The sequence below is a fragment of the Amblyomma americanum genome, chromosome 1 (assembly GCF_052857255.1).
Source record: "Amblyomma americanum isolate KBUSLIRL-KWMA chromosome 1, ASM5285725v1, whole genome shotgun sequence".
Lineage (NCBI taxonomy): Eukaryota > Metazoa > Arthropoda > Arachnida > Ixodida > Ixodidae > Amblyomma > Amblyomma americanum.
In genome coordinates, this window is record NC_135497.1 from 36,640,392 (window position 1) to 36,652,859 (window position 12,468).

The 12,468-nt window shown below is 46.9% G+C and overlaps 1 protein-coding gene and 1 pseudogene across 2 annotated transcripts in view; one reads left to right on the forward strand and one right to left on the reverse strand.

Moving 5' to 3' along the window:
- The window catches only part of eIF3a (eukaryotic translation initiation factor 3 subunit a), a 39,546-nt gene that overhangs the window by 15,631 nt on the left and 11,447 nt on the right, over nt 1-12,468 (reverse strand). For both annotated transcript variants that reach the window (XM_077645437.1, XM_077645436.1), the window contains exons 4-5: nt 7,633-7,855; nt 6,205-6,345 (exon numbers count right to left, since the gene is read on the reverse strand). In XM_077645437.1, the coding sequence (XP_077501563.1) occupies nt 6,205-6,345; nt 7,633-7,855 (364 nt within the window). The remainder of the gene's footprint in view (nt 1-6,204; nt 6,346-7,632; nt 7,856-12,468) is intronic.
- LOC144132231 (uncharacterized) lies at nt 309-2,297 on the forward strand (annotated as a pseudogene).

A 12,468-nucleotide genomic window follows, 5' to 3' on the forward strand; every position in this document is an offset into this window, starting at 1 on the left:
ACGCTGCTCTGGATACCGAGGCCGGTTCTTCTCGCGCAAGTCGTGCACATTCTGTAGTCGTGGGTCGCACGTTTCGAAAGAAATGAAAGACTGAGCTTGCGTACGGGAAACGAAAGCGCCGAACCCCTACTGCACGGAAGTCTCTGAAAGTGATCGCCGATGAGGCGGACTCGTCAAATGACGGTGTGCGGGCGCCGGCATCGGACGTCAGCGTGCCAGACTGTGCCCCACCAAGTCAGCCACCAAGCACTGACAGCGATGTTGCCCTGGATCCTGGGCCGTCGACAAGCTACGGCCGCGTACCGGACAATGCAACGGAATTGCGACGCAGGTCAGATTTGTCAGCAGAGGACTGTTTCCTTGATGAGGCTCTTCAACGCGACACTCAAGCCATTTCGGAAGAAGTGATACATGGTGCGTCGGCAGATGCGTTCAATCAGCGGAGCTGCGCCGATGTTCCATGCGGCAGGCGTCGTACCATTCAGGAACACTGAGAGCCAAGTTTTGTGTCCGTGGAATCTGCACAAGCGCGCGCGACCAGTGTTCGCGAGTCGCTTGGTGCGATGTCGGCAACCGAGCGGAAATTCACGCTGACCGCGCTGCCGGAATCCGATACTACGCCTGCATCAGATGATGAGTTCGTGGTAATTCAAATGGGTGCTCTAAATTCGCTTATCAGGGCTGCCCTCTGCCCGATTTGCCGGAGGCCAAGCTTAGCAGTGGACCGGGACACCAGACTTGGACTTGCTGTGAAAATGGTGCTGAAATGTTCTTGTGGTGTTATCAGCTCCCAGTGGGCCTCGCAAAGAAAGCAAGGTGCGAGGGCTTTCGATGTAAACCTCAGATCTATGCAAGCAATCAGGAGCATTGGCAAAGGGCCCACTTCACTGAATGACTTCTGGGCAGAGATGAATGTTTCACACCGAGGACTGCACCAGAAGACATACCAAGAGCATTTGAAGAAAGTGCTCAAGCCAGCTGCTCAAGCTGCTGCACAGAATTTTTTTGCAGGTGCTGTGAAGGCTGTCAAAGATGTTTACAAAGAAATGGAAGTCAACTTCACCAAGGACATCACAGTTGTTTATGATGGCACATGGCTGACGCGTGGGCACAGCTCACACATTGGTGTAGGCTGTGTAATAGAATTTTACACGGGTCTTGTGCTTGACTGTAGAGTCTTGTAACTTCTGCCTTGGGTGTGAAATAGGGCCAACTGAAACCGACCCTGCATACCATGAATGGAAGAACGCTCACCAGTGCCAAAAAAACATTGATGTCAATGCAGGACGCATGGAAATTGAAGCCGCACTGCAGCTTTTTGGGCGCTCCCTTGGCAGAAACGACCTCAGATACACAAACGTAATCTGTGATGGAGACAGCCGCACCTACCTGGCCTTGTGCAATGATCAAACATATGGGTTCATACCTCTCACAAAGGAGGACTGTGTGAACCATGTGCAAAAAAGGATGGGCACAGCACTTCGCTCTCTTGTGAACAAAGCCAAGAAGGAAGAGCCACTCGGTGGGAAAGGTGCCTTGACGCAGGATTTGATAAAAAGACTAATTATTATGGCCTAGCCCTGCGAAATAGCACAAATGTGGAAGAAATGCAGAGGGCAGTGATGGCAACACTACATCACATTGCATCCACAGATGCTGAGCCCCATCATGATCTTTGCCCATTTGGTGCCCACAGCTGGTGCAGGCACCGTGCAGCTGAGGCAGAAGGCAAGCCACAACCTCCACACAAGTACAATCTTCCAAGCAGAGTTGTGCAAGCGCTGCTACCGGTCTACCAACGCTTGTCCGACCCTAATTTACTGGCTCGATGTAGTGGCAACAAGACACAGAACGCTGCCGAAAGCCTTCATTCGGTGATTTGGACATTGATATCGAAGCAGCAGCATGCCTCCCTCTTCACTGTAGAAGCAGCAGTTTACGAGGCAGTTGCTAGGTACAATGCAGGCCACTTGCGAGCTTATACTGAGCTTTGCACTACACTGGGCTTAAAACCTGGTGCCCTTGCCCTTCAGAGGGCTGCAGAAAAAGACCATCAGCGAGCCAAGAAATCATCTCGTGTGCACGAAATCAAAGGGCAGAGACCCAAGAAGTCACGTGTAACCAAAAACAGCGAAAACTACAGTCCTGGTGCATTTTGAGAGTTGTGAACTGCTCCGAAAACTTTGAGAGACGTTCTCTCAAAAGTGTGTTTTGGGCATTCTGCTTTGTCTGTGGAGAGGGTAGCGTGGGAATGCCTGAACCAATTTTGATCCTGTTTCTTTTTATTTATTCCCTGAAGTGTGCTTGAGGGTATGACAGTCTTCAATATCTCGTTGAGGGCTTAGTTTTTTTTTTCTACAGCTAATTTGTGAATGACAAGTTCTGGCACAGTTAGTGAAGGTGAACATGATGTTCTGTGTAAAAAAAAATAATGGGCTTAAAAAAATTTTTGGAACTGTTGTACCCTGCCGGGCTCTTTTGACCAAAGATTGAAATTGAAGGCAGCTCCCTGGCATGTTTCGTTACAGTGCCAGGTTTTCCACAAGCGGAACACATGTAACATTTTGTAACTTGAAAACTATTCAAGGTATCATAATGAAACTCCATATTTCTTTATTTAAGACACTTTTCAGTGTGGCTACCAAATTTCATTGCTCTAGGTCAAAGAACAAGAAAGTTAGCCCTGATCCCCACCTCCCCCCTTAACTATACAGTCGACGACCGATTTGGTAGGGACCGCGAAAATGACAGAATTGGGCAGTCCAGAATATTAAATTTCACCGAAAACATCGCCAACTTATTGCCAATATGCAAGAGGAAGGAATCAGTTCTGTTGCACACAGTCTGAAGCTCCTTGTGACTAAATTTCACCACGTGTCATGTGCACAGACGATGGGTGGCGACCGCTTTCACGGGCGCGGCCTGGCTGTGCTGCCCTCGGTATGTCACCGATGGACGCACAGGTTGGGACCGTCTCTTGAAGGGAAAGTTAAGGGGGGACACGGGTCTTTGCGGCTGAAAAATCGCGAAAAAATCAGTTTTTCAATTTTGAATTATTCATGACCGTGAGGTCATTCGCTATATGTGGGTGAAGTTTCAAAGCGGAGAAACTTTTTTCAGAAAAAGCCAAATAACGGGAGTATTCTGACCGAAAGTCTCGCAAAAGTACCTCAAAAATGCTCATTTTGTGCCGTGCACCATTTTCAAATGACGCGCTGGAAAGCCGCCACCTTGGTCTCATTTGAAAAAGCGTCTCTTTGTTAGCCATGAAAACGAAAAAAAGGAGACAGAATCTCGCCATGCCATTGGTCATTGCCCCGCGCCATTCTGTTAGGGTCCGCGCTGCCGACGGACGCGACGCCATTTTGAAAAAGTCTCAGCCTGATTTCGGAAGTGAGCTATGTCTCCACCGTACCGAAAGTTCTGCAGTGCGCACAAGTTCGGTAAAAGGCGTAAAAAGCCTTCTAACAAGCAAAAGGATGCAGTGGAAGGTCATCCATGTGCTCTCGAAGCAGGTGATTGAAGCGAGACAGCCGAAAGTGTCACGATGGGAATCTCCAAGGCCGATTCCGATGACACGGGTGGCCGCCAGCAACGAATGCGCGTCGGCACGACGTTTATGAGCCCCCAAGACTTCAAGCGACTACAAGAACGAGCCGATGCCCGAATTTCAGACCTCTCTTCTATATTTGCGACCGAGCGCAAGCTGCAGACTCTTCGCACTGGGAGAGGCGACACAGGCCCGGCGGCGACGTACACGATCGTCGATCTGTCAGCAATCAACTGGCTGCTCGAAAAAACTGTGTGCCGCCAGTGCGGTGGCGACGTGTCCATCCAGAAAAGAACTCGCGAATACGGTGTTGCTGTACAATTGTGCTTGGAGTGTTCTGTTTGCGGCGATTTCGTGCGCGAGTGGAGTTCCCAGCGTCTACCTGGAAGTGCAAAGTGCAATCCCTTCCAGGTAAATATTCTTGCTGCCCGGGCTGCACTAAATGACTGAATGACTTTTTTTCAACCATGGGAATCTCCGACAGGGGTCTTCACAACAAGACCTACCAAGCACACCTCAAGTCCAAGTTGAAGACTGCCGCGACGCTATCTGCTGAAAGTGTGCTGACTGATTGTGCTTCCTCAGTGAAAGAACTATACAGAGAACTGAATTTCGGTAATACCGGAAATATCGCAGTCTGTTTCGATCCAACGTGGATGACGAGAGGGCACTAGTCCCACATTGGTGTGGGCTCTGTCAGAGCTTTTTTCAGGTTATGTGTGACTATGTAGTGCTGTGCAACTACTGCCTTGGCTGCAAAAATGCACCCAAAGAGGAGGACCCCCACTACAACGCATGGAAGGCACAGCAGGTACGCCAAAAGAATACAAATTCAAAATCCGGGTAGATGGAGGTGGATGCAGCTCGGATGCTCTTTCAACGATCATTGGAGCGGCACGGCCTGCGCTACACCACAATGCTCTGCGATGGAGATAGCAAGCATTCATGCGGTAGAGGAAGCAAAGGTATATGGTTTTATACCAGCTGAAAAAGAAGATTGTACAAATCATGTACAAAAGTGGATGGCCAGTGCTTTGCGCAATCTTCTCCAAAAGCACAAAGCAGAGGATTGTGAAAGGCTGAGTGGTAAAGGTCGACTGACTGCAGACCTTATCACCAAACTCGGTAATTACTATGGTTGGGCACTAAAATCTAATGCAGACGATGTCGAGCAAATGCATCGGGCAGTAATGACCACATATCGTGTGACGTCGACCGACAAGCGCCCAAACCATGGCCTATGCCCACAAGGCACCAACTCGTGGTGCAAACACAATGCTGCCATTGCAAGGGGACAGCAGCCACCGAAACACTGTTACAACCTGCCTGACTACGTCAGCCAAACATTGCTACCTGTGTACAAGTGCCTTGCTCACAAAGACCTACTCAGCAGATGCCAGCGAGGACAAACGCAGAATGCAGATGAGGCGCTGCATCCAGTGATTTGGTCCTTGATGCCTAAGATGAAGCATGCTTCGCTGATATCTGTTGAAGCGGCTGTTGCTGAGGCAGTCATGTGGTTTAATTCTGGGACACAGGAGGCTGCGTCACGCATTCTAGAAGAGCTCCTAGTAGAACAAAACCACATAACCAGCCAGAGGGCACAGGAGAACGACTCTCGCCGAGCTATAAGCTCGGAGCAGAAGCGTGCAGCCTCAGCTTGCTTCATCTCTGCCGCAAAGCGATGTCATCAAAGAAAAACTGATGAACATTACTCGCCTGGGGCATTGTGAAGCTAGACGCTACTTTTTTTGCACAACTGTGCATAAAGAAAGCATTGTAATTGCTCTTCTCATAAAAAACTACATACAATAGAAAGAAAAAAAATTGTAAAAAATAATTTCGTATTTGAGGTCAGCATGCTGAAATTTATGTATCTACAAATTTTCATGGCAATAACGTCCAATATTAAAAATTTTTTTCACAAAGACCCATGTCCCCCCTTAAAAGGAGCATCAATTTGTTGACAGTAATGGTACTGGACCCGACAAGCAGATGGCACCACTAGGCTGAGCCTATCGTTGCACCTTTGTTTTGCGCCTGTGTTTAGCGTACGTAAGCGTTCATACACTTATGGTATGTAGACAGTGTCGATTTATGCTCTTTTCTACCACATCTGTGTACACCGGGACTGGTGACATGGTGGCCAGGAAGTGGGTGGAAAAGCAGGTAACAGCAGCGGAGCAACGGTTCCGCCTCGCCCGGGCGCCTCGTTTATGACTTCGAGTAACCGGGTGTTCTGTAAACACTTCCTAGGCAATTTCACCCGAATTATTTCTTATTTTGGTTTTTGTTCAGCACTGTTGAGTCTTTTCACGAAAACTGCATATAACGAGAACATGGATGTACCGAAGAATCCCCGACATTTTTTAATTTCGTTATATCAAAGTTTAGCTTGATCCGTTATTTCATGAATAATTTTGCCATTATATGAGGCTTAATTTTATATAGCGGCAATGGGAGAATTGAAAAATGCAAAGAATTCGATCATTAGAAGCGGTATATCATATCTGGTATCGTTATAATGGGTTACACTGTATATGCCCACCTGTATAAAAATGGGAGACCCAATCACAGAAATGATGGAGAGACTTTTTCAAACTTTTCATGGCCACCAGTCACCATTACAAGGGCACAAAAAATGACAAGCTCACCTGCCAAAGCTCCATCTGGATAGCACTGTCCAGCTGAACAAGGCGAGTTTCCAAGTGCATTGCCTGACTTTCGGGGTTATTGAGGTTCACCGATGTCTGCTGGCTTTGATGCCGATGGATCTGGCCAAGATGTGCACGAAGCTGCATATAAACAAAACATATCACGTAAATTAATTTCCATGCTTCAAAAATACGTTTCCAACTAAATGCAATATAATGACGAAAATGAGGCATAAAATGCATTATAGCGTCCCATCTGCAATCCACAAAGCACATGCACATTTTGTAAAGTGAGCAAAATTTCTTTGAGCTGCACTCAATAGTTCTGTAGTTTTCATAGTTTAAAGTCAACCGCCATCGCCAAAAAGTGATCCACAGCTGTCTGGTACTATGTTGTCAGACCTCCACGAGTAGCGTTTTGGCAATATTGGATCACTTTGAACAATGAAAACTAAATAATTGCAGAAAAGCTTCATAGGTCCATTTTTGGGGCTTCGATGGCAGCCTGCAGTGATCGCTGTTATCTGCCACATATTCCAAACAGCCAGTTGAGCCTGTCGTTCGGGACGAGGACTGCTGTGTCGCAGATTTTTTTTTTTGCTTGTTATTCAAAGGTGTCTTGCCACTCCAGCGACAATGCATGCTTCCCTTAGCGACAATGCGCACTTCCCTTGCTTCTGTTCATGTGGTTTTCCTGGTCTTCCAGCGGACTGAAACTACTCTCTTGTCATGTGCTGTTAGCACATTGTGTGGTGAAGCCCCACGTGATGCCACATGCGAAGAAGCTCCAACGCTACGCGCTACATACTGAAAGAAACCGTGGATACCCTTACCATTATGAAGCAGTTCTGGCTCCAACATTCTCGACAGCATGAACAAATTAAAGCATTCAACAGAACAGCAAAAAAAATCGCAATAGTCACACAGTTTGTCTTTAAGGAAAATGACCACTGCCTAGGGTTTTGACGGTTAGTGGGGTGCCATTAGATAATTTGACATTTGGAAAATTTGGATGCTTTTTCAACTCCGTTAAAGTCGGAATTAACAAGGCTTTACTGTACTATGAGTGCAGCTTAAAGAAATTTTGCTCAATTAACGAAATATGCACGTTTTGTCAAATAGATGGGAAGCTAATGAGCATCTAATACTGTCATTTTCGGTCTTTTATTAAGAGTGCTGGTTCCAAGCTGTCTAGCGTGTACAGTGAAAGCGCAAGTTCTGCGCAAATCATCGCCAGCGAGAGAAATTTTTCCGCAAAATAAAGTCAGGGACTTTTTTAAGTTGATTTCATCTCAATAAAGTGATTTTTTTTATACTAAGCTAATTTTTCAGATTGTTCGATTATTCAGACCATTTTTCGGGTCCTTTCGAGTCCGAAAAATCGGTCGGTGACTGTATACAGTAGTCATTCAGAGATCAGGTACTTACATGATCACACAGCTTGCGAAACTCGGTCTTGCGGTTGTACTTGAGGCAGAACTTAAATGCCTGCCTTGCAATGTCATGGTAGAGGCATTCCACACGTGAATTGTTCCGCAGAAGCTCCAAGCATTGTCGGTAAGATTCCCAGAGAAATTTGACCCATGGTGTAAGGACCACACGATCTGTACGGTCCTGGGTGTCCTCACTGCTGACTGCACTCAGAAGCAAACTGGAAATACAATTGCTGAAGTAAGCACCGACGCAGAGGGCAAAACCAATGACAGCAGACGACAGCATCATATAGACTCCAGTAAAAAAGCTTTTCCAGTTCTCCTATACCACAGACATTTAGTGAATTGCATTGTGCGCTCAGAAGACAATTTTCTTTTAGCCTGAAGTGTTGCCTTGATGTGCATACCCAGGGCCCTTCATCTTGGTTCTTGCACATTGTGGAGATTCCAGAAAAATAAGTTAAATCCAATTAATGCCTAAAAAAAAGGCCCTTTATATTAGAAAATACCTAGTTCCCGGTAGGATGCATAGATCTCAGTGTTAAAAAAAAGGAAAAAAACAAAGGGTGCAAATTGGTTCGTCGAAATGTGCTCCAGTTACTTAGCTCACTTAATTGGGGACCTGGGCCTTGAACAATATTTTCTTCATACTCAAACTACCAACATAAAATTTGAAGGGCTCATGTAATTTTGTGTGCCCAATTCAAATATGCTGTTGGTTACCTTCTACATAAACTTGTTCAATAGTTAGGACTTTCCCGTTCTAGATTTGCGGGAAGATTGCAGAAAGATCCACTGAAGGGAAATGGATAAAAGGATAAAAAATGTATGGATCTATTCCTAAACAACTAAGGAACACAATAAAACCAGTTTTAAATTCCTGTCTTTCTTCTAGAGTACATGCTTCCCCTTTCTACTTTCTCATACATTTCCAAAATGTCTGTGCAGCTTTATTGTGTTCCTTGCACACTCAAGAGCCAGTAAACAAAGAAATCACTAAAATCTGACAAGTAGAAGGGTCACAGCGCCACCCACAAAATAGAAGGGTGGGAAAATTTTATATTTTGAGAAAAATGCAAAAAACGAAATGCAATCTCAGTAAGCATTTTAATGAAACAGAAGTAGAGAATTATTGATCACTGACTTAAAACGCTCCCGGAGAAGTAATCGGCATCAGTTTTGCCCCTCTGTCTTCGTCGTGCTGCAGTCCGAAAAGCTGCTGAGGCAGCATGCTTGTTTTCGGCCCTCACATTGCGGTGCATGTCTTTCTCGGCTGCCTTTTTCACTGATTTAGCTGCAGCTTTTTCAAGATGGCTGAGTTAGCATTGTGTGTACACATATTGAAGCGTATTATGGCTTCTGCAACTGCAGTCTCCACTGCAAACAGTGACGCATTTTTGTCTTTCGGCACAAGACTGCATATCAGGGAGCGCAATGGCTCGTTTCCATTTCTTTGACAACGTTGTAGTAGCGTTCTGTTAGCCAAGCGCTGATACACTGGCAGCAGTGCAGTGCCAACACACTCGCGGAGGCTGTACTTATGTTTTGGTGGTAGCCAAGTTTTTGCCTTGGGGACATTATTCTTGCACCAGGAATCTTGACCCCTTGGGCAGCGACTGTGGTTGGGCCTGTCATCTGTAGAAGTTATGTGGATATAGGTAGCCATTACTGATGAGTGCATTGCATCCAGATTTCCTGCGTGTGAGGGCCCAACCATAATAACTAGACAACTTGGTAATCAAGTCGCCAGTAAGTCGCCCCTTGGCGCTGATGCGCTCTCCATCTTCAGTCTTGTGCTTCTGCAGCTCCCATGCGCTTCTGCACGTGGTTTATGCAGTCCTCTCTATGTACGTCAATAAACCCGTACACTTTAGCTTCCCGAACTGCATTGTATGAGCAGCTGTCGCCATCACACAGCATTGTGTACCTGAAGCCACGGACGGAAAGCGATCGCTGAAAAAGCACCAATGCTGCCTCAACTTCCATCTGACCGGCCTTACTTCCTGTGTTCTTCTGGCAGACAAGGTGAGTTTCCCAAGCTGCGTATTCTGGGCTGTCAGGACGTGGCGCACACTCGCAGCCCAAGCAAAAATTGTATATAACTACATAGTCCAGCACGTAACCAGAGAATAGCTCTATGGCTGTAGCTACACCTATGTGGGAGGAATGACCCCTGGTGTGCCAAGTGCCATCAAAACAAATGGCAATATTTCTCGGGCTGCTGAAGTTTAGTTCCTCGTACAGCTCCTTCATTGCTGTGGTGGACTCAGCCAAGTTCTTTTTGCAAGCTGCTGTTTCTGCTGGTTGCATCTTCGTCTTCAGGTAATGATGAAAAGTCTTATTGTGCAAGCCACTATGCGAGATCCCAAGGACAGCAAACATTGTTTGGTGCCGTCTGGCCATTTCTTGTGCTTTGCATAGCACGCATCGCCAGCAGATTGATCTCGAAAGGTCTGCAGTTCTCTTGCCCCTCGACTCTGCGTGAGCTCTACTCGGACCAGACATCACCACAATTAGCACGTTCCAATTTTAGTTTCACAGCCAAACCGAATTCGCGCACGTCCTTTTCGATAGTCACCGCCCCACGGCCCACCGTAGACACCAACAAGCTGTTCACCACTTCCATATCGACGATAGTGTACATCACTTGCGACGAACTCTGTGCACCATGTTCCATGGCCAGCAACGTCACCCTGCGCTCCGTCGCTGACACAGATGACAGTTCTGTAGTTTTAGCTTTGTCCTGCCACTACAGATCTTCATAGTCAGCACTTGTAACGTACGCTGTATCAATCATCACACGGTTTGGCCGGCTGCCTCCGCTGTCCGCAGCAGACGCGTCTGGGATCGCCGCAGCGGCGGCAGTCTCCCCCGCCGTTCCATGCTGTGCTAACATCGGCATGGAAGCTTCATTGGATTCGTCTCGCCGATGGAGATATTCATAGGCACTTTCGTATGTTGAGTTCATAGGTACTTTCGTATGTTGAGTCCATCCTTGGGCAGCCTGGGCGGCTGCCTCCGCTGTTGGCAGCAGACTCATCACGGACCGCCGCTGAGGCGACAGCCCCCCCCGCCGTTGTGCGCTGTGTTGGCATCGAGCTTTCCGTTGCGGTGGAAGGGTTCGCGGCCGCCAACCTTGATGACAACGGTGCCTCATTGCGCTTTACAGCCCGTTTTTTTCGCTTTTGTCTCTCCAAATTTGTGCACAGTAGCGAACTTTCGATCATCGTTCGGAAAAGTTCACGACAGAGACTTTTACAAAATGGCGCCGCCAATGACCGCTGCCACTTTCTAGGGAAATCCGTGCTTCAATGAGGTGCGGCCATTTTCATCACATGATGGCTGAAGGCCAATAGCATGGAGCGAACGTGTGTTCGTTTTTGCTTTCTATCTTCCCTATGGAGGCACAATGGCGGCTGGCGTTTGGTGGGAAAGCATACCGAAAGAACGCTCTTTCGAATCAGACCAAGATGGCCGTGCTCCGACAAGCTGTTTTGAAATAATGGACGATGCAAAACAGGCTACCGTAAAAACCGGAATATAGGTCGAACTTTTTTAAAAAGAAACCATGGTGAAAAGTCGACCCCCGTCTTATATACCGGTCACTGGCGGAAAAACTACGAAGACTTACGACAATGAGCGGCTGAAGTCAGCAGCCTCCATCACCATCGCCATCAGCAGCAGTGCTGCCATTTTGCGTTTCCGTCGGTGCAAAGCAAGAGCCGACGGCAATTTACCGTCGCCTTCAAGAAAAACGCGATTGAGTATGCGGAAGCTCATGGCAACCTGGCGGCACAGCGCGAATTTAGAGTATCCGAAAAGAGAATTCAGTGCTGGCGGAGGCAGCTGCTGCGTATTACAACTTGCAGCAACCAGAAGAAAACATCATTTCGTGGGCGGACCGCAGCATATCCAGAATTGAAAGGAAAGGTTGCGCTGCGTGCAAGATCGCTGCCTGTGACTGCCGAATGCATCCGCGTGAAAGCGATAAAGATCGCGCGTGCCTCTAGACTCATGAGGGCGCGATTCAAAGGCTCGCCATCCTAGATGCGGTGATTCATGAAGAGGAAGGGCTTTGCTCTACGGCGCCGTACTTGCGTGTGTCAGAAACAAACACGCGGGTCGATGGGTGCGCGATGTTAAAAAATTGGCCGGTTGTACATATGAGCAGCCTTTAAATGAAAATAAATACTGTCACCATTGTGCAACCTGTCGAGTCGCATTTGTTTCAAGGTAAGGGTGTCTTTCGGTACTTTTTCCATGGAAGAAGATTTTTTTTTTCATTTTTAGAATTGGCTAGTTAGGGGGTCGACCTATATTCCGGTCCGACCTATAGTCCGGTTTTTACGGTATTTCGCAGAGTTTTGTGAGCGCGTTTTTTTCGTTTTTTTGCCGAATAAATTGCGATTATTTAATAGCATAAAGCTCTTTCAACCCTAAATTTTGGCAGGTAGGCGCGGAAGAGCGAGAAAAATTCAAAGGGAGTGAAATTGAAAATTTGATTTTTTTAAAGATTTTTTTCGTCTCCAAGAGCAGTGTCCCCGCTTACGCTGACGGCCAGTTCCTGACAAGCAGTAGACAGCAAACTTCAGGTAGCCTCTGGAACATGTGTCGCACCAGAATCCGAAACTACAGTAACGTTGGCAGTTCGTTTCAGTTGGCCAATTTATGGAAGGCACGATGGAGAGCCGTTTCATAGCCTTTGACCTTGTGACGCAAAGCTGTCTATAGTAATATTGATACTATCAATACTTTAGCCACTATCAAACAATCGATAGTATAAGATAACACAACGTAAAGCACATATTCACTACAGTAAAACTTGGTGACG